Source organism: Apis cerana, linkage group LG7, assembly GCF_029169275.1.
Source record: "Apis cerana isolate GH-2021 linkage group LG7, AcerK_1.0, whole genome shotgun sequence".
In the NCBI taxonomy this organism is placed as follows: domain Eukaryota; kingdom Metazoa; phylum Arthropoda; class Insecta; order Hymenoptera; family Apidae; genus Apis; species Apis cerana.
This window is the reverse complement of record NC_083858.1, coordinates 3,649,633-3,673,606: the sequence shown is the minus strand read 5'-3', so window position 1 is coordinate 3,673,606 and position 23,974 is coordinate 3,649,633. Positions and strand designations below refer to the sequence as shown.

At 26.3% G+C, this 23,974-nt stretch overlaps 1 protein-coding gene across 2 annotated transcripts in view; it reads right to left on the bottom strand.

Annotated features, from left to right (window-relative positions):
• LOC107998470 (uncharacterized) overlaps nt 1-23,974 on the bottom strand; it is a 110,690-nt gene that overhangs the window by 63,379 nt on the left and 23,337 nt on the right. For both annotated transcript variants that reach the window (XM_062077700.1, XM_017057772.3), the window contains exon 2: nt 1,549-1,678. In XM_062077700.1, the coding sequence (XP_061933684.1) occupies nt 1,549-1,678 (130 nt within the window). The remainder of the gene's footprint in view (nt 1-1,548; nt 1,679-23,974) is intronic.

Genomic DNA, 23,974 nt, shown 5'->3' with positions numbered 1-23,974 from the left:
ATTATGAGGAGAACGGATATGATCGAGTTTGATTAGTGAATTTTTTTAAATAAAAAATTGTCTTCAATAGGATCGAAAAAAAAAAAGAAAATTTAGATATGGAAATGAACGGAAAAATATAAATTCGATGGAAATGTTCAATCGTCATGGATTTTTTACGCATGATAGTTATTTCAATTTTAACGAATATTTTCCATGATAGATTTTATATTTCTCGTTGCAATTCAGAATACATAATAAATAATATTTATATGAATATATTAACGTTTTAAATTATTTTATAAAACAAAAAAAATCTTGGAATAATTTTTTTTAAATGGAATAAATAAAGAATACGCGTAAAATAATATTAAAATTAAAATCTGTAAACAATTTCTATCGTTCGTGCCCGGAGAAAAATTTCATTTTTGAATTCCTTACTTTGCTGATAAAAGTTCTATATATTTAATTGAACCAGGTATTATATAATGAAACAGAGATTTCAATGAATACGCCATTTTTTGACGATTTTCTAAAAATCTAGAACAATAAGAAAAATAATTATGGACATAAATTATCCGCGGAAAGTGCAAAATAGATAATATCTTTTTTATATCATGAATATATAATTCAATATCTTATAGAAATTTATAGTTTACACATAAAATAAAATATAATAAAGATGTTAATATTTATTTTAATTTTTTTAATTTAACAATATAGTAAATTTAATTTTACTTTACAAAACATAAAATATCATTTTATCCTTGTTATCTAAATGGAATATAAAAAATCATTTTAACATTCATTTTTATGCTTTGTTACTCAAAAAGAAAATTAATTAAATCTTTCTTTCATACAAGGAATTTTAACAAAAATATTTACATTTAATCTTCCATCATATGATTATTAAATATATAATTCATAAAAATAAAATATTGTTTCTTGTTTTTTTCATTTTTCGTTTCTAATAATTATTTTTATAATTATATGGAAAAGGATTTTCTGTGATTTTTTACACGTTACAAAAATTAAAATTTTGAATAACTTTTCTCTATATGTATAAAATCTGCTCCATAATTTTCAAAAAATGCTATTAATATATTATAATTTCGTTTGTATTTCGTGATAACGTGTATGTAAGCACGTGACCGCCATTTATCTTCTGTTAATACAAATATATATCACGATGACACTTCAAATATAATGAGTCGATATCATCGTACGAAATCTATCCATCGTGTATCTTTTTATCTATTCATAGAGAGCTTGAAAATTCCACAGATCTATATTGATACAAAATATAAAATAATCCGATCTGAACGATCGAAATCATAATAACTGATACTACAAAAATAGATACTAATTAAATAAACATAAATCTGATATCATTATCGTTGTGATTTTCAGAGACTGTTTTTATATTTCATTTTCGCGAATTCAAGGAAAAATTCATAATATTATCGAAAAATTTCTACACTTTAAAAATCATGGAAATAGAAGCTCTTTCGTAAATTTTTCTTTAATTATTATTTACATAATACGAAAGAAAATAATGGAAAAACTTACGGGCATAGCTGTTGAAGTTCCTCCTTCTTCGTCACGAAGCTCAAGTCGTTGGTGTTGATTCTCTCGAAAGGCCTTCCGCATCTCACCAGCCTTTCGTGTCCGCACTCTTGGCTCCGACAACTGCCAACCACTGAAACGGAAACAGCGATAACGTAAAGTAAAGAAGAATGCGAACAAATCGGACAAACTAACGATAAGATGTTTCCAACATTGAACAATTAATAGCCTGAAGCAATCTGGATGTCATTTTAAAACATCCTCCAACGAGTTTACACTTCGGATACTATTTCATTTTAAGATTTATCGATTGTCAAGCGAATAGAAAAACGGCACATTTGTTCGCTACATTAACTTCCGTTTAACCTTTTCACAGCTGGAGAAGCTGTACAAACCAACAGCAAATATTTTATAGTTACACATGAACAATTGAGAAAATTGACATTATCAATATACAGATTTTAATTAGTATATATAAATAATTATTGATATATTAATTTTAATTCAAGGCACTGAATTAATATTTAATTTCATTTAGAACTTCATGTGTAAATCAGTCGAAAATAAAATTCTAAATTATTAGAAAGAAATATATTAAGGTATAATCAAATTTATAAATAAGTAGTTTTCAAAATTGCATAATATTATGTTTTAGAGATATCTTAGCATTACATAGTTATTAGAAAATAAAAAATTAAAAGAATTGAAAGTTGTAGTTTGTAAATTTCTCTTTCGAAATTTTAAAATTTTTCGTCGAATATTTATTATCAAAATTTGAATAATGTATTATTGAAAACTTATTTATAAAATATCGTAGAAGAAAACTTCACTGAAAAATTGTAGGACAATTATAAATTTTAAAAAATCAAAAATTCTTCCTTCTCTCATTTCTCTGCGATTATACCAAATAATTTGTTTCGCTATTATACACAATTTATTAAATTTACTTCAGTATATTCCATAACATTTTGATTAAATGTCTGTATAAAGTTAACTTTAATATATTTTAAATTTCCTGTTTTACAATATATTTCAAATAAAGTAAACAATTTTTGTTTCTTTATTCACAAATAAATATATTTCCACAAAGAGAATCTTCTCTTTATCAAAAACATAATTATCCACGTTGAATGATTTTTGTGTTAAAATCTCAAAGAGCAATAAGCATAACGAGAAATGAATTAATAAAATTGTAACAGACGAAATAAAGAATGCAAAGAATTCTTCGAATAATTTCAATAATTTCCTCGAGTCAATTAATTTAATTTCTTCAATTATCTTGGAAAGTTATTTGTTGAAAGATAAAATCGATCTTGATCTCATTCAAATTCTTTTAAACACAAGTTAATCATGTTGTCTTTGATCGAGCTAATTTTTCACTTAAAACTCATCCAACGCGTTAAACGTTAATAATAAAAGTAACTGTTTTAGGATAAAATAAAACGTGACTAAACGATAGGCTTCATTTTATCAGTCGTTTTAATTATTTACAGGTTCCATTTTATCAATTAGTTTAATTTTATATCTCTTTATATAATATTCTATATAAAATATTCTTTATAAAAGAAATGATAATCTTATTACAATATTTTCATATAAAGTAAAACAAAATGTTTGACACAAAAGAAAAGAATTAAATTTAAAATATGAATTTATATACACAATATATGCAAAGAATTTAAACACAATGTTCACATTTTATTTATAATATTTTATAAATTGTATTATATTATATTATATGATAAATTAAAATTTTTTCCTTTGGATAAAAACTAAATAAATTTTTTTTCTATACAAAATATTTCGTATAAATTCAAAAATAATCATCAATTTGAAAAAATTACAAATTTTTATTTTATAAAGAAATTAAAAGTCAATATTCTTCGTATAATATATAATTGATCTATCCACTAAAACTTTATACAAGAAGTCATTTTTACATATCTAAGGAATCGTATATTTAACTCTAAGAGTTATAATTAGAAAATAGAAATTCTAATCATAAAAATTGATTATTAATTTATCGATTGGCCAAAAAAAAAGAAACACGAAAAAAACAATGATTCAATGAAACGTGAAACACGACGTCACGTTAGAAAACTAGAACGATAATAAATCCACGTTAATCTGTACACCGAGTCGTCGACTAACGGCATTGGTATGGATGTACCACTGCGCAATGTCCGAGCAATGCTAGGTTGATCCACTTGAGCCTTGGCTTGTCTTTTTGCAAGGATTAAAGCGGATTGCGCGTGGCCAACACGGGCGCCCAGGGTAACGAGAGTTTAGCTAACATTGCACAGACCATACACACCTATCCAACTGCTTACATGTGTGTAACATACTCGTGAGAACATGCAACGCATTTGACGAGAGATCCTCTGACTTATCGTCGATATCGAGAGCAAAGGAAATCACTCGTTATCGTGCATTGGCGATATATTTCGAACGACAAAAATTCGTAAAGTGATAATATAAAATAAATTATCACAACAATTTAACAAAATTGAACGAGAAAGTAAAATCTTTTTACTTTCAAATTGGAAATGTTTTTAGGGAAGCTTTTAATAAAGACTAAATATCGATCAAAGTATGAACAGTCTAATTTCGTTCGAGTTATGGTATGAAACGTGAAAAAAAAGAGAAGAGGAAATTGAGAAAGGTTGGGGGGAGATACGCGTCCGACTAGCTAAACAAAATATCATTAAATCCGAATCAACTTCTTAATTTGAACGAATGGTTTTTTGGCCGTCGTTAAGCCACGAACTAGCCCATGATAATAACTATGCTCGTTCATCATCATTAACCATTCCAGAAATGCGTTTCCTGTGTTTCGTATACAGAATCTGAATTTTGTTTCTCAATCATTCCTGTTACAAACAATTAGATTACAAACGTTTACCGGAATGATTTTGATCCATGATCAAAGATTGATGATTTTAAATTAGTAAAGGAATTTTAGACGTTTGTCATTGAAATTTACTTGTAAAGAGATTAATATTAAAAAGAATTTGATTAAATATAGAATTCAATATGAAAAATTTATATAATATTAACCATGAAAAAGAAAAAAAGAAAAAGATTTGGAAATGTGATATAAAAGAATAAAAAACTTTTTTCTAATTTCCAAGAATTTCATGCTATGACTTATATATCGATATTTGAGTAAATATACAAGCAATATTAGTTGTTATTGCTTCAGCATTTGACATATTGCAAAAAAGTATACGTATATTTATTCTTTCAATTTGCTACGATGAGAGAATAAAAAGAAAAACATTTTTTTAATATATAATTTTTTAAAATTACTTTTTATTGCGGAATATTTATTAAACGATTAACTTATTTTCTTCTCCGTGCTACTTTTAATCTTTTTCGCGCTACATTTCTCGATAAAAATCTTTTTATACGTCTTACGAAAACCGCTCTTTATATACGTCATAATATTCTATCGTTTCGAAGGGAAAAAAGAACGAACGAGGATTCAAACGGTTGGATGGAAATCGATGCAAAATCAGAATGCAGGTCTCTAGCTAAGCCAGGGAAATTGTGCAGAAATTCGCATGTAGACTTGGTGATCGCGCTCGATACATCTCTCCCCTTGCTCGCGCAGGTTAGGTTAGGTAGTGGTGCAACGTCCGCTCTGTTTTCGACGATGATATAACGCGTTATTTGATAATAGTCAATTTCGCGGAAAATAGAGGCGACGTGAAAATTTCCATTCAAATTCGACTTTGTTTCCCGAGGTGATCGAAAATTATACCTCGATGCGCCATTTTTATGCTGTGACCTTTCCCCGAAGAGGGAGAAAAGAGGAGAAATTTTCGAATATCGCATAGACAAGTTAAAACGAAATTTGCTATCGATGAAATCGTGTATCTTTCGTGGTTTCTCTCTGCGATTGTCCTTCTTCAAACACAGATGGACTTAGGATGCTGTTGCAAGCGGCATTTTTCAGATAAAAATTTGCTAACCTTTGCGCATTTAGGAACAATTCTTGGTACCTGAGACGACACTTCTAGCCAGTCTCAACGAATTAAAACAGGTTTTTGGGAAAACAGCGGATTTGTGAGTGGCGCAGCCCCTTCGACCCATTCCAGGGTGTTTTCTTTGTGATTTTCTTTCTTTCCGTGTATTTTCTCAATCAGGAGATTGGTCTGCAGCGTTATTGGACACTTATTGTACTCCCGCTGAGGATCAGTAAGCTCTCAGAGGACACCTTCTTCTGGGAGAAAATCCTTAAAATCGAGAACTAGAAAAATAGCAAGAACTATCAAGAATCTTCTGAACTTTAGTGACAGTGTGGAACGTTATCAGCATATGGATTTCGCCTTTGAATTGAATCGAACTTGTCAACTTAAATAATTATTTTTATTTTTATTATATTATTATACGGAGTTTTTGCCTCGAAAACAACAAGTGACTGCTCCGCGAAAATTAAAGTTGAATGTGTTGGGCGATAGTTTCGTGAAAGATTAATTTTTCGTAGTATTCAATCCACATATGTTCTCGATTTGATACGTAATTTATCTATTTGAGAGTAAACGAGTGGACACTGCGTTGAAAAGTGAATTGAAAATATCGCTCGATTGATTGGGAGCGAAAATTTTCCAGATTGGTCTCAATATGACTGTCGATACGCACGATTCATTCGATTCAAAACAGTATTTCGAGAGTATATCTGGAAGCTGGCTGTCGCGAGAGTGACGTAGTTTGAAATGGGAATAAGAGAAACAGCACAGAGTAAGCACAAACCTGTTAATAAGATTCTGAGAATTCAGAAACTTTGGATGAGTTTTTTTATCGTCTATCTGGAAGGAAAAATTTCGAAAGTTGTTCTCAAGTAAACAAATAATTTGAGAGCATTCTCGAAAATAAGCATTCTCGAAAGAGACTTTCAAATGGACACATAACTTTAGACGGAATGACAAAATATTTTAAATACTTCTTTCGTAAATTTTTTGAGTTGGGGAGCAATCTATTTTAGATTCTAAGAACAATTTTAAGCGACTGTTATGTTATTATTTATGAATAATACATGAATTCATTTTATTATTTTTAATTTGATTGGATAATCTTTTGATAATTTATTCGAAAAAACAGTCGAATAAATTGTCAAATATATAAATTTTATATTTTTGTATGTTATTAGATTTAACATAATTTTTTATTATAATTTATTGATTATTCTAGAAATTCTATAAATCCTAATGATAAAAGAATAATTATTTTTCAAATTTTCCCTATATAATTTCATCACACAAATCAATTAAATTTATGCAAATCAATTTTCAAAATCAGTCAATAATAATACACGATAATATTTTTATATATCATGATTCATAGTTGGATTCGACACTTGTCGAAAACTATTCGTCTGATCTTCGTTAGGTTGGAAATTCGAGTGGCACCTGGTGTCAATTAAGCGAAAATTCGACTTAAAAAAGTTTGCAGAAAAACGGTCCATCGTCGTTCATTTATTCGCATCGTTTGGGATACACTTAATTGCCCCTAATGGATTTCTCGATTGTGTTCAAGTACTTTCGACCGTTCTTCATCAAGCAATGTGAAATGAAAATTGGTGCATTCTTATTCGAGAATTTTCACCATTTTCTTTCTTCGACGAGAAAATTAATTAACATACGACTAATTATTACCAATAAATATCGTCAATGTTTTTTAATTCAGTTCTCAATCTTTGTCATGCGCCCCTTTTAAATAATTTTTCGTATCGTCATCGCCCAGAACTTTGTTAAAAATTAAAATTTCTATCAAATACAAGTATTTCTAAAAAAAAAAAATATTGGCGCATTGTTTATTACACGATAACTTTTTTAAAAATTAGATGAATCGATTAATCAGATGGATTGATTAATATATTGGCAAAGAAATAAAAGTATTAGTTTATATAAAAAAAAAATGATAAAACGTGAAAAAGAAATAGTGAAAAAATCAATCAAAATAATTTTATCTAAATTTTTAATAAAAGAAGAAACAAATTTTAAGAAACAAATTGATTTATATGTATGAACATTATGAAAATACGAACAATTTTTTATATATAACAACGTAAACATTTCAATGATTTTTCGACAACGATCTTTCAATAATTCAAAAACTACAAATTCGATAAAGTGATAAATGTTTACTTTCAATTATTCGTATTTGCATCGACTTCGTAGATTTTCTAAATCTTTTCCAATAAATTAAAAATCGTCCCATTAATTTATAATTACACAGAGAAAATACAATTTACCCGACGTAAAAATTTCCTAGCTAGAGCTAACAGGAGGGAATTCGAAGTTGCCAGGTTGAATAGAAATCGATATCCCGACACCAAATTAAACGACATCGATTCAAACGCCGTCCGACAAATTGTTACAACGACAAATTCGAAGGCGTTTTTCAATTTATCGGACAAGTGACAAATTCAATCGGGGAAAAATCGACGGTTTTATTTGAAACAATCATTTGTACGACGGTAAACCGTTTAATTAGTCAATAATGGAGAGAAAAACTTAATCGATTAATCAATGCTCGCTTAACCAATTTGAATGGTTAAACGGTTAACCATATGGGGTCCTCTATCATTTAATCTGAAACGAGATTACAAGCGTAAGCACTTACCAACGAGTATTGATTTAACCAGCCGCGCGAAATTTCGGATACAATTCGAATTCAACCACCGTAATCTGTTCGACACTGTGATTGATGTACGTTTAATGTAAGTTTTCCTTTTTTCTTAATAATTGTTCATGAATAATAATGAAAATTAAAAATAGGAAAAAGAATTTAAAAAAGTTACGACGTCGATCATAAAATTGCGATTGTATCGTTAAAAGATATGGATATCAAATGGAAATAATTAAAAAATTGCTATTTTTTTCTCCTATTCGCAATAATTAAAGATATTGTTAATAATTATTTATGAATTAATGATATTTTATTGATTTTTTTGACACATTAAAAATATCGTCAAGATATTAATAATAGATTTTCTTAAATGCAATATAAATAATTTTTCGATAATTCTATTTTTATTCATTTCTATTGAAATTTATTACAAATAATATTTTGAGTTGCGTTGATAACAACATTTAATAAAAAAAAAAACAAGAGTCCTAGTCATCAAACTTATTCAATATTTTAACGATATTATCGATAATAATAATTTTAACACAACAATCAAGTCGTTAAAACAATTAAATATATTTGATGTATATTTCTTATGACTTTACATTTATTCTATATTTTCGAACCGTTTCTTAATGTAATCATTTCCAGCACAAAATAATACAATATAAATCAATTTCATTGATATAAAGTTTCTCTTCGGAATTGATATTATTTTTATAATAAAACCGTAAAAGATCGATACCCACTAAATTCAAATCCACGTTTATCACGGGAAACTTGGACAAACGACATATTAAACAACTTAGCCATCGACAACCTGTTATTTGAACATTTTTCACACTTTTCACCGCGTCGAGCACGCATTATCGAGTGTTTTTCCTCTCAATTCGTACCTTTCTATCGCGTTTACGGATCACAGAACTAAAACAAAATAAAGTATTCCGATATTTTTTGTTCCCAACGTATCGAGGTCGCATCGTGTTTTCAGCGTGGAACGAGATACCGATTATATCGGCACTCACGCGTGTATATATACGTATATGTTCTGGGCACTCGCGTAACTTGAAAGATAGTTCATCAAGCTGTTAGCGGGATTACTTTTCTCGTCAATTTTGCGCGAAACGTGCGATTCCGATCAATTTCATTCATTTTCTTTTTTTTCCTAAAAACTGTAAATTAGTCTTTCTATTTTACCACATTTATTCATCACATAATAAACTTAATATCGAGTATAATAGTCGATGTAATGGATATAAATTTGACGTTTTAAAATTGAAATATTGAAAAATTGAAAAGATGTTGGCAAAAGGTAAAAAAATTAGACTTAAAATTTCAGAAAAAATGATTCTGAATAATTTAAATTGCTATGAAAACATCGTCAAATTAAAATAAAAACTAAAGCAATAATGGTATTTTCGTGTCAATGATTCAATGATTAAAAAATTATAAATTATAAATCGTCGTTGTGGCAAATATATGTTTGAAATAATTATTGCATTCGAATAATAATAAAAATAATTTGTATTTTCAAAAGCACGAATAGCCAATATTTTTATAATAAAACTTCTATTATATGAATTCTTGAAATCCTATAAATTCGTACGTTTTCTACTTTATCGTTTGGAATCATATATTAAACACATTTTTAAACATCGCGAAAAAATATAATCAATTTCTGTGGCTTAAAATATCTTTCGAAGTCATTTTTTTATAAAATTGATATCATCGAATTTTTCATCTAATAATCTCGAAAAATACTTCATATTCAGATATATATATTGTCTCTCCTATTATTCATATTAATTAATTTATCATTAATATTATTAGTATAAAATTTAATATATAAATTTAAAATTTTTAATTATTTAAATTTTTATATCAAAAAAAAAATTTAATTAAATTATTGTAATAAATAATATTAAAATAATAAAATTAATATAAAAATAATATAAAAAATTTATACTAATATTAATGATTATGAATTAAAAAATATGAATAACAAGTTTATGAAAAAATTAAAATTAAAATTTTTAATTTAACTTATTAATAAAAATTGTATTATGGTTTTGAAATTAATTATATTAATGAAATTATATATAAAACATTTCTCCACGATATTTAAAAATACATGATTCTAAATAAGCAGTATACGATTTCGAAACGATGAAAATAAAAATTTTATCATAATGCAATACAAAATGTATCGTTACGATTTTAAATAATAAATTATAAAATTATTCGACCCAAAATCAAACTCTCACGAATTATGAAACGCATAATTCGATCGAAACAACACATTCGCGTCACATTTATATTTCGAAAAATAACCAAAGTAACTCGAAAGAACAAAAAATATACCAAAGACGAAATAACTCCCCATCCCTCCATTTGATCCTCCGTCCAGATTAGCCAAATCACCCTTTATTACACTCCCTTTAATATCCTCCGCTCTTAGAACCAGCGGTTTCAATGGACACAATCTTCCTAGGTTTCCCTCTTTTTTAACTTTGAACCGAACTAACTCGAAAAAAAAGAAGGGTAGTAACGCAACGTTCGGAGAGGGTTAGATCTCTCCCGAGAATCCTTTCACTCGTTATTTTAATGATCGTGGCCGGGCAGCTTCATCTTTCGCGGAATTAATGTTTGCCAGGAAGACGACCGGCTGTCCCTCTCTCTCTCTTCGAAGCAAAAAGAAAATGGTATAAAACGGGAACGGAAGGAAGAGGGGGGGCGAGGACGATCCAAGGGAAAATCGAGCAGGAGGACGGAGTATTTGTCGGGGAACGAGTGACACGAATGGAAAGTTCGGTAACATCCTTTCCATCCCCCTTTTCCCCGGGTGCTGCGATAATTTCCGACGTCTGCCGATGTCATTAATCCACCTATCCTTTTCGGCTGCCTCGTGTCGACGAGAGAAGGACTGGACGGGGTGAAATTGATTCTCGATTATCGGTCGAGTTGTAGAACGAACCGTTGGGGCTACATAAGTTCCCCCGTATGGGAACGTCGACTCGGCACGAGAAAGTAATTATCGGCGATGAAGTTGAAATGTGGTGCTTGATGCTAAAATTGATTTTATTATAAGTATTTTTTTAAACTTGTACGTATACTTTGTTTGTTTGTTTTACCTTTTATTTTAATTGTACATGTTTAGAAATATTATTGTAGCAAAAAATGTAAGAGTATGGAATGACAAGTCACTCGAAATCAATCGAGAAGAAAATTTTGAAATAACGAAGGTAAATAAGATATCTTTGCGTTTGTTCAAGAGAATAATTGGAATAAATGGAAAGCGATTCGTACACGGTGAAAGGATTGAAAAATCAATTTACGATTTAAAATTTATTAACAATATTTTCATGTGCACACGCATACACGTGCAGAAAGATAATATAAGTTAATAATATAGCAAAAATATGTAATGAAAAATACAGATTTTTACTTAAACTTGTATACACGAATGCCTCTCCATAATATTTTTCTGAAACACTTTTCTGAATCATCCACGTATCGGATATTTTTATATTTCTTTAAACATACAATACACGAATTTAAAAATTCCTAATAATAAAAAATTTGATAAAGAAATTCTTCGCGAAAAAAGGAAAAAATGTTAAGACAAAAGCTTATGTATATATATATAAAATTATATACCAATCACCAGTCGAGTAAGTTACATTTTTAAATTAAAATAATCATGATAAAAAACATCAGAATATAATAAGATGAAATATTTCATAAAATCGTGAAAAATATTAAGTCTAAATTTTAATTTCGTTATAAATCCATTATTTATATTCCTATAAAAAGTATTAATGCATGCAAAAACATGCAAAATGGTGACTTCAGGTGGAAAAATATTCAACGATGACACTAATATTCATGAAAAAAAAAATATCAGAATATAATAAGATTCTTATTATATTCAATGTAAAATCACAAAAAATATTAACACTTTGCAATGTGATTTATTTTTTTAGAATATCGCTTTATAATCTTACGAGATGTAGAATAATATACCGTCAAATGGCTAGATTTTTCATCTCAAGTTAGACCGTGATCGTGGATCTGACAGTCGTTGCAATAGAAATATTATTTTGAGTGAATGTGAGTGAAGGTGAAGATGAATTTGATTTTTCGTTACCGAATGACAAAATTACTTCTGTTCATAAATTAGAGAAAAGCATGCTGAACATGAAAATAAAATAAGAGGTATAAGAAATAAGATAGCAATAGTTGAAGTGAAGATACAGAAAATTCCAAACGGATAATATGCACCGAATCGGAAAATAAAATTTGTACCCGACGAGAAATCTGCAGAATCGCAATTATAAATGAATATAAATGAACCATTACGCGGAGTAATAAATAATTATCCAATAAAAAAATTAGGAGGAAAAGTACTATTGCTCTACTTGCCTTGAGGATGCATCTTGGTAATTGCTTCATAAAATATCGCACGAAACAACACTATAGTCTTTAATATTCAATAATTTTTTTCCTTTATATATAAAGATATATAAAATATTAAATTATGAAAGTTTTACGCGTTCATGTATAATTTAATATATATTTATTTATATCCCTGAAAAGAGTATTAATTTATGCAAGAACATGCACGGCAACTTCAGGTGGAAAAAAATATCCAACGACGACATTAATTATCGTGTGCTTCGTTCATATTTCATTTCGATCGCGAGTTGGACAGAAATTAAACCTAACGAATGAAATCGTGCCATTCCTTAATTCGACTCTCTGTTGTATCAAGCTTGATTCTGACCAATGTGCACAAGGGAAATAGAATGGTGAAACTTATAATTGGGGAAAATGAACTATACATATTCACAAGAAGGGAACGGAAGAGAACCACGAAATATTGAATGTACGAGACGTACTTACATTCTGCATTTCGAAACAGATTTTCCTCCAAGTACAAGCAATTATTTCCCTCTGGGTTTCTTTCAATTCTTCCATGTTTATTTTTCATCTTGACTAAATTAGGACACTAAATTATGGGTAAATCGATGTTTTTCTTTCTTAAGTTAAAGATGTTATTTCTAATTTCCTCTGGCAATAAAAAGCAAGAAAATAATATTAACTAAATCATTTTTATGCATGTGTATTTTTATGAATCTTTTATTGTTTATAAATTTATCATTGCGCGTATTATTTTATATGTAATTATAATATACTTGTTGTTACATAATAATACAAATAACAAGGACCATCAACTTTAATTAATTACAGTTTATGTGTATACGATATCTTTATATTTTTCCTCTAACAAAATTTATAATCTTAAAATTAATAAAAAATTTATTATTATTTTGCTTATTTATTATTTTATTATTACATTTGTTTAATCAAACAAAAACCATAAAAAGATTTCCTCTTCGTAAATTATTCTTCAACTAGACATCATAAAAAAAAAATAATTAAAATCAATAAACAGCAAAAAATAAAGTCCCTATCTTCACTTCCTTAAAAAAATACAAGTCGTAAAACTATTTATAAAATAAAAAATCTCTCGATCAAATTTGCATACATTTATCATAATATCATGAAATTTAATAATATTCAAGAACGTCTTTGGAAAATCTATATAGTTCAAAATAGAAACAAAAATTGATATACAAAAATGTTTATCGATTAAGATTCACTTATTAAGCTGTAAACAATTTGCATTACTTCATCCAAACTTAAATTAATAATGTAATAAATAAGCCTCGATCAAGCTACATGACATTTTTATCTGTTGATAGACTCCCGATCGAAGTTACACAATAAATACAATTTATATGCGAACACATTATATAAACATAACTAAGCTATATATAACCGAGAAGCCGATCAAAAATAGTTTACATGATGGAGTAAAATCTCCTCTCCCCGTGAAAAAGAACGTGGAGAATTGAGACACGTTTTGTCATCGTTCGCCGATCGACCGAGATACATTTTCCACGCTCCCTGGTTTCGTAGCAAACCACTCTTATTCTCATGCTCTCTGCGCGTATATGCATATCGGCCCCCATAAAGTGCCAGGCCCCGTTTTAAACCGAGCAACCCGTTATAACGTTTGCAGAGAAGCTAAAATTACGAGCGCATTATGCAACCGGGCATTAGTTAATTACGTGACACAGGACGGCTCTCATCCCTCTGGTTAGCATTTCAACCCTTCTGGGCTATATAACACTATGTGAACAAAGTGTTGATTATTTCGATGTGGAAGGGACGTTAAAATTTCTGTGTTATTTGTAGGAATGGACGAAGATGGGTACACGAGCATTTATTTCAATGACATTAAAATTATTTAAAGTTTTTGAATAATGGATCGTCTTATTTGGAGATATTAGATATCGTTTTCAAATAATTATTTGATATAGTATTTTCTTTTTTTAATTATCATGATCGATGTAATAAAATTACAGAAGGAATTCGGGGAGAGAATATTTTGACATAAAATTTGTACAATTATCGTTAGAAATTATGAAATTTTAACATAATAAAAAATTGCAGCAATATTTCTGATTCTGATCAAATTAATTTAAATAAAAAAATTGAAACTCTTATTTCTCATCTCCGTTTAAAATAAAATTTATTCTAATATGAATGGGATTAAAAATTATTGATGTTTAAAAACAGATATATATTAATGTAAGATGTGATAAAATATTTCAATTTTATTTTTTTTAATTATATAGCATATTTATACTTGTAATAAATTAACAGAGACATAGTGAGATATATATTGTATACGTACGGAATTATACTATTTAATAATTAGAGCATTAAGTTAATTAAATGTGTCGACTGTGGAACGAAATATTCTGAGCTCATTAAACGTAATATTGGAAAAATTACCTCATACTAAACGCCATTCGTAAAGAAAAAATTTATTATTCATGTTATATGTTAATACATCGTTTTTATAAATATATATTTGAAATATTTGAAATATTTGTATATCTTGCTAATTTTTATATAATTTGTGAAGACAAATTCACAAAAATACAAAGTAATGAAAAATAATAATAATACGAAAAATAATAATACGAATTAATAATACGAAAAATAATTTGTTAAAGAAGATTGTCAAAAAGGCATATAATCTTTCTTTCGACAAAATAAAATAAATTTTCTTTTTTCCATTAAAAATCTCCATAACTACAGATATCGTCTCAACTATTTCTAAATAAAAATTACAAAATTCTCAAGAACGCGTGCGAATCGCTTCCTCGAGAAAATGTTCATTAATGAAAACATAGAATCTATGAGATGCTAATTAAATTCCTTACGAAATTCCATCATTATTCCTATCAGTTCGTTGATTAATTTCCTTGCAAAAGATAATTACTAGCTTTGAGTATAATATTCATTGTTGTTCTAAATATGTTGGCATCGAAAACGATCGTCCAATATAACATTTTTCTCAACTTTGTATATATCATTACTTAATATGTATTACTTGTCAAAGACAAAATGGATAAACCATGGCGAGAGTAATCTCGCGCAATGCACGTTACTAACTGTGCACGCACGTATATACGACACACGTGGTTGCATGCATACGCATGCAGAACTTTGAATTGGCACGATTTACCAGCGACGATGCAATATCTTGTCCTTTAGAGGTGACTGTAAATGGACTCATACTTGCTGAACTAAATAAAATGAATGAACCGTTTTATTCGATTGAGGGCGTATTTCCAGTATTAAAATCTCAAACAAGATGGTTGATTATATTCGACGAAATAGAAATATAAGAAATTTTAAATTTTACTTTTTGAATTGTTATTGAAACAGTATTCGAATAAATATAATTTCGTAATTATTGAACATTTTATTATTTATGTACATTATTTTCACTCGCAACGATTTAAAGATCTCTTTTCTTAAAAATGGAAATAAAATTTAATTTGAAATTTTATTGAATATTGCTCGTATAGTGTACGAGGTGTTAATACGTTCATATATGGAAGATCTTTGGAGGATTGTTTCTACGGATTCTCGAAACAATCATAAAAATGTCGTTTGTTAAGGCTTTATTTATTAACTCAAGCAATTTAAATTCGCTTCAGACGAATAAGATAGAAATAAAATGAAAGAACCTGTAACGGAAACAGAACAACTCATTCTCTCTCTTTTGCAAACTTAAATTGCTTCTAATTTAATAGGTAAATCTCGACTAATTTTGTATTCTCTACATAATTTTGTATTTTAAAATTAAATTTTCCAAAGTTGAATATAAATAAATATGAATATAGTAATATGAAATATAAATAGGCAATACAAATTAAATTGAAACGAAATCGGAAATATTTCAGAATTTGAAAACAATGAAATTGGCTACAGAATTAATTAAAAAGTATATAATATTAAGAAATTCATAATCATATCTATCATCGTAATTCATAATTAAATTAAAAAATGAAAAATGAAATTGAAAATTATTTGCGAGATTTGTATTCCTTAGTAAAAGAAATTTAAAAATATTGAAAAATAAAAGTGTAGATACTGCTACGTATCAATACATTTCATGCAAGAAATAAAGTAATACCAATATCTTAACTTACGTCGTTTTGTAAAAAAAAATATTTATCAAATTAAATTTGCAATTAAAACGATTCAAATTTTAAAGTAAATATTCGACAATTAAATGAATTGTTACGTAATATTTGACAGAAAGTTTTTACAAAAGATTTTAACAAATTGAAGAGAAATATAATGATTGAATTACGAAACATGCTATTTGCAATTAGCGTAAAGTTGTTAATCTAATATTGTAAAAGTGACGTTGGAAAGAGGATTAAAATTTTCATTCCATTAAAAATTAAATAAATTAATAAGTAAAATATTTCTTGAGATTGGAAAAATCTGTTGAAAAATATTATATTGTAATATAATAGAATAGAATAAGTGTAAAAAATTAATATTTTAATATTTAATCAATATAAATTAATATTTATTTAATAATCATTTATATTCACTCACAGAATTGTTTCGATACGATAAAAAATATAAGAAAAAAGTGTTTTAAAAAATGATTAAAAGAATACATTAAAAATGACAATAAAAAAAATGTCTTCTTTTTTTAAGCGAGACATTAAAAAAAAAAATTCCAAGTTTAGATGAACTGTAATTCTATATATATATACTTAGTTTTCTATATATTAAAAAATTCGTATAATTTAGTAATTAAAAAAGTATGGATATCTCAATTTTAAAATAAAAATTTTTATTATTATCGCTTTTTATTATCTCAATTTTGAAAATTTTAAATAATGTAGAATTATTTTTCTCAAAAAATATAATATTTTAACTAAAAAAAGTTTAATTTTAATATCGAAAATTATTATTCTCTTTTTCAAACGATCTTATCTCTCTATTAATTTGAATAATAAAGATTCCAATTTAAATAAAAAAAAAGTTGTTGAATAACTTGAATGTTTTTACAAATTTTAAAAATCATTTTTATTATTTCAAAATAAATTTATTATTATTGTAAAGTAATAAATAAAATAATAATTAATAATTCTGAACTTTGAATAGTTATTAATGATTTATATGCGATTCACGTATCTCATCTAATTTCAAATACAGAACATATATTTAATTTATTTAACAAATTATCATTCATTCTTGAAATTACAATTTTGAATATTTTACATTAATTTCCCGAAAAAATGACTTTGATAAAATGATTTGTGAAAATGATATTAGAATACATTGTTCAGGAACATAGAATATTCTGTAACTATATATTTCTGTACATAAAATGTCAATTAACATAAATATTATACAAAGAAATTTTAAATTAAACATAATAAGATTAAAAAAAATATATAAACGATCTCTTAATGATCATTTTTCGCAAACATATATTGTCAAGCCTTCCACAAAGTTCGATTATTCAAACAATAGAGAAACAATTATTTACCAACGCAAAATGATATTTACTTAAATAATTCGAAATAACGTTGCCTACAGTGAAGTTGTATGAAGTTCAAATATCTATATGAAGTCGCATAAAGTTCAAAATTCGAGAGTTCGTGATGTTCGATATTCTGACTTCGGGTGTCCGTTTATCCCGCTCGTCCTGTATCGCCTTTGCAATGAACTGTGTCAAACTGTGTAAAGCTACGAGAAACTATTTTCCCCAGTTATCTGTGTCCAGTTATTAAGATAACTTGCTAAGATAAGTGAAAATTCTCTTCTCTTTGTCAAGACACTTTTTATATTTTGTTTTACTGTTATTGTCTCCACTCAAGGAAATTAATCCTAAAGAAAAGGTTACGATACGTTCGTTATGGTATTGAAGGATTTCGTATTGACGATTAAGTAAAAATATTAAAAAGTAAAGCGAATGGACCTCGAAAATAGAAAAGTTACGATTGCATTGTAAACTTGTAAATGTGAAGGTGATAAAAAAAAATGTGTCTTGAATATATTATTTTCTAAAATGGTTAGTTTAGAAATACCGAGCTACCAGTTTTGATTTGATGATTCATTCTGATAGAATTTTATAATGAGATTAAACTCTATTTGTACGTTATTATGATGAATAATAAATTTATTTGTGAGGTGAATTGATAGAAAGATATGTTAATGTGATTTTCATTTTTTTTTTCGATTTAATTATTAATAAAAAAACTACTAATACTAAAGTCAAGATATAATTTCTCTGTAATTTCGATCGATCTTCTTACGCATATCTATGCGTGTTTTATATGTACAATAATATGTTATTATTACGAAGAATTTTATACAATTTTTGAATTTAAAAAACACTTCGATACTGAAAGATATATATTTAATCGGTCTTTTAAAATCCATGTGATCAGATATAAATTCCAAAATATTAACTTAATTTCTATGCAACAAGCCTTCGTTTCACTATTACGTTCTTTTTATTTCAATTTCGTCTTTAATCAAGTTTTAACAACAATTCTATTTGTTGAATTTCCATTAACTCTTCTTCAGTGAAATTCTGTGAAATTCGTTCTAGGCATCAAAACAGTTGTCTGTTTTCTATTATCCGCTCGTTCAATTTCCATTTTCCACAGTGCGAAACGCACCACGATAAAGTCGATATTATCATTGTTATTTCTTCGCCCATAGTTTGTTCATTGGTCGCGGATATTGTTGAACACTTTTTGTATTTTAAAAAGCTTGTTTCAAATGTCTCTTCCAAAAATAGGCAGCGAAGCGTTTCGAAATGATCGAATGTTTTATTTGCTCGAAGGCAAATTAAACATCGCTGGTCCAAAAATACACGCATATCGATATGTTTCCATATAAAATGGGGAATAAAAATCTCATTTTAGAAAAATTTAAATTAAAAAAGATACATATTTGGGGAGAATCTGATGATATAAAACGCGTTATTATTTTTAAATTTTTATTAGTTATGATGTGATACTCTTTCATACTTTTCGAATAGGATTCATTTTACAGCTATCATGCATCACATAATGTGCATCACATAATTTCGAATTTCAATTTTCCAAAATTCGTTCAAATTTGTTTCAACAAATTAGAATTGCATCTCTCTGTATTTTTTTTAATCAATTCTATTTAATATTAAAATAATTATATGTAATATAATAATAACAATAATATAATAATAATTGAAATAATTAAAATAATTATACCAATCGGATAATGATTATTTAATATTATTGGCCATGCTATATTAATATACACATCATTTAACTCATGCAACTTACAGAATTAAATTAAGGCTAGAGTTGCCGTTTAATCCGAAATACACAGTGAATACATACATATTGAATTTTACAATTCGAGAAACATAGAAATGCAAAGGACATTTTATCCGGTAAAATGTAAAATATCTTTTTGTTCTTAACATTACTGTGAAAAAAACAAACATTTGCAAAAAGCAACGATTTATTTATTGGATATATAAAACATCAGAAACGTTATTCTTGCGAACTAATTTTCTTTATTGTACATTTTTAAATTTATTTAATTTATCTATTATTTATTATATTATTAAATTTATATCAGTTACTTTTATTTATTTTATATTAATTTAAAATTGTTTCGCCATAAATTTTTATTTTCGTATAAATGACCGTTTATTTAGATTAACAAAATTAAAATCGATCAAATAACGTTGATATTTTTCTAATTATTAATTTATAAATCATACTAATTAATCAATACAATTACAGGCAACTGAATATAATTTTAATATGTTTAAAATCAGAGAAAATAAAAATATTTATAAGTGTTTTGCATTTGCATGTTAGAAAATTGAATTAATAAAAGGAATTATTCGAATTATCGCTTATTTGAATTTAGATATAATTAGCACGATAAATTATTTATTTCTCTATTTTACAAATTTATATTATATCTCACAAACACAATTCATTTTATTTATTACAATTTTTTCTTAAGTTGACGCAATACTTTATTGTAATCACTGTATATGTATCTATGAATATAAATAATATACATTTATCTAAAATTCTATAAATTTCTATAAAGTCATCTATAAAAATAGATGAAAATTACAAATCTTTAAATTTATAACCAAAAATATTTATGCTCGATCTATTGTTAAATCTATCATATGTCGATCGAATTTCTTTCTAATAATATCGCTTATGAGAAGAATATTTGAATTATTATTCAAAAATAAAATAACATATATTCTAAGATACATCGTGATGTAATTTTACTCCGTTATATGGAAGTACTCAGATTGCATAATAGATCATATTATCATTTAATAGAATATAATAGAATTAGAAAAATTATATTAAATAAAAATTAAAATAACAGCAATTACTTAAAGGAATTTTTCTACTAATTTCAAATTTAAATATCGTTATTTTTAAATTAAAGAAAAATTAAAAAATTAAATTAAAAAAAAATTAATTTCTAAATTTAAATTAATACATATTCAAATTAAAGCTAAATTATATTAATCTCAATTTGCAAAACAAAAAAAAATAGAAATTTATAATTGTATCATTATACATAATACATAATACATAAATTTCAATATAGATTTTTATTCATTAAATGTAAAATTAACAACGAAATTAAACAATAATAGAACAAACATGATGAAAGATAGTAAGAAAATATTAAGCTACATCGGATGACAAGTGTCGAAGAAAAGATGAGAAAGAAAATAATGGAAATAGTGAAAACAGAAAGAAATGTCAAAAGAAAAACATTGTAATTATATAAAAAAAAGTAAATAGTCGATAATAATGTATACATAATTATATACATATAGATGAAATTCATGTAATAGTAGCAACTATCTTTCGCATATTTAAAAAATTAAAATCAATGGTTATAAATATAAGAAAAATTTTAAAATTTTTATCCTCTGTAACATATTTCAAAATCAAAAAGTACCTTTTTTTTTACAAAAAACAAAATGTCTTGTAATTGGTAATATAATTGAATTAGAAGTATTCTACGAAGGGATAATTTTATGTAAAAAAAATAAGTCGAAAATACAGAATAAAATTTTTTTGGGATTTTGAATTTTTAAAACAAGTTTGAAAAATTTTCAAGTATAAGTAAAATTAGTTATTTTTTGATCGGATAAATATCGATAGTTACTCTATATATAAAAATAAGCAAAAAATATAGAATAAATTTTTTTTTGAAAAAATCTATATGTACAATTAAATTTCACTTAATTTTCTTAAATTTCCTTAGAAATTAATTTTTAAATAAAAAAAATTATCATAAAGTAAAATAAATATAAAATAACTATCGATAATTATTCGTATCTGATCAAACAATAACTAATTTTATATTTTATATTTGAAAATTTTTCAACTTTGTTTTATTCGAAAACGAAATCTTAAAAAAATTTTATTCTATATTTTCATATTTTTATATACTTATTTTTTCACATAAAATCATTCCCTATTTGCATCATCAGTTACTTTATATAATTACTAAAAATATTAGATATTTGATTCAATGGAATAAATATTATAATAAGAAAAAAATTTCTTGGAAGATATTTTTCAAGATGTTAAACTAATTGAAATTTCTTTTAAATAATACTGCATGAATTTATCATTATTTACGAAATAACATAGTTAAGACGAGTAAATTTTCTTTTAAAATGAAAACATTATATAAAACTTAATATATATGCTATTTTAGAAATTTTAAATATAAAAAATTTACTACAAAAATTATTACAAATAATAAAATAACTATGAGATGCAGACATTATTGCAGCATTAGTTATAATCGAATTATGAAATCACACTGCTTGCCTTTGATCTATCTTTTTGAAGTTCCAGTTTAAAACTTTGTGTTAGTAGAAATATTATAACTTTATTCTTCACTTTTGCAACGTCCCACATGCATTTAAATTCCATATGCCGTCAAAAAAATTACGTCATATTGGATATAAGCTATATCTTCACATAACGATTCTCAGAAATGGTCGTTGCATAACTATAATAGAAAGATAAATAAAAAAAAATTATTAAAATAAATTTTTAATTAAATAATTTAAACTAAAAACGAATCAAAGTTTGAACTAAAAATATTAATTCATATTTATATTTATTATAAAAGATTTCTATACTGAAATTTATATATATATAATTAGAATTACATTTTTTTTGTATTAATTATATTATATGGTATAATATATATATATTTAAGTATTAATAATTATAGATAGATAGAATAAAGTAATTAATAAAATTTTAAGTAATACAAATAATATTCTAATGATAGAATGTAACAATAGAATGTAATAATAGAATCTAACAATAGAATGTATTATAAATTGAAATCACATTCATATATTCGTAAATTATCTCCTATCAAATTTGAGTTGAATTTATTATGAATATTTATATTGTATATTCTTCTTCAAAATTTAATACATTTTTAATTTTTGCAATTTATGACGTACCATGTGATGTAATTAATGACAGTTACTGGTAAAATTTGAAGATTAATCAATTACAATTTTTATTGGTATAAATATAATCTTTTTGCAATATATTTTGAAAATATGGTTCTTACAGAATACAGTACAAAAATTGCATCATCCTTCCATATAACATAGTTTAATATGACAAGTTACATAATACAAATGATTCTATCACACTATTTTTGTAACATTCCTCTCAATTGGTTTCGAAACAACAAAACAAATTAATCATTGAAGAGAAGAATTAACTTAATTTTTTATTTAAATTCACTTTATAATATCAATTTCTTTTCTTAATAAAGTAGAATATATAACAAATAATATACATGAAAAGTAGAACTGCCTTCTTACTTTTACAAATCCTTTAATTCATCCCCATTTTACAAAATGCCCCAAATTCCATTTTTCCATAAATGCAATCGCGCAATTACTACGAAGCGAATCTTCCACCCCAATTACATCCTTCCATCGAATAAAATAAGTGGAATAATTGATGAATACAAGCTTCAAATGCAAATTTTTCTGTTCGTTTGGAATCTGGGGAAATGGCAGCGTCAGCTTTTCAAGTATTAAGTCAACCAACGAAAACCTCAAACAAGACTGACTCTTCGAAAATTTCCTTCGCGCAGTGGAATATAATTAGTCGGTGTTCTTCGCCAGGGGATTCGCGAATTGGTGTCAATGGAGAGATGATGATTCCTTCTCCCCGACGTTCTGGACTCATCGAGTCTACAAATTCGAGACAGGACGAGCTTAACGAGCCTAACTTTCTTCCCTGTTCGAGATTCCACCAGCAGAATAATTCCATCGAGATTTCTTTACGTGAAAATTTCTCTA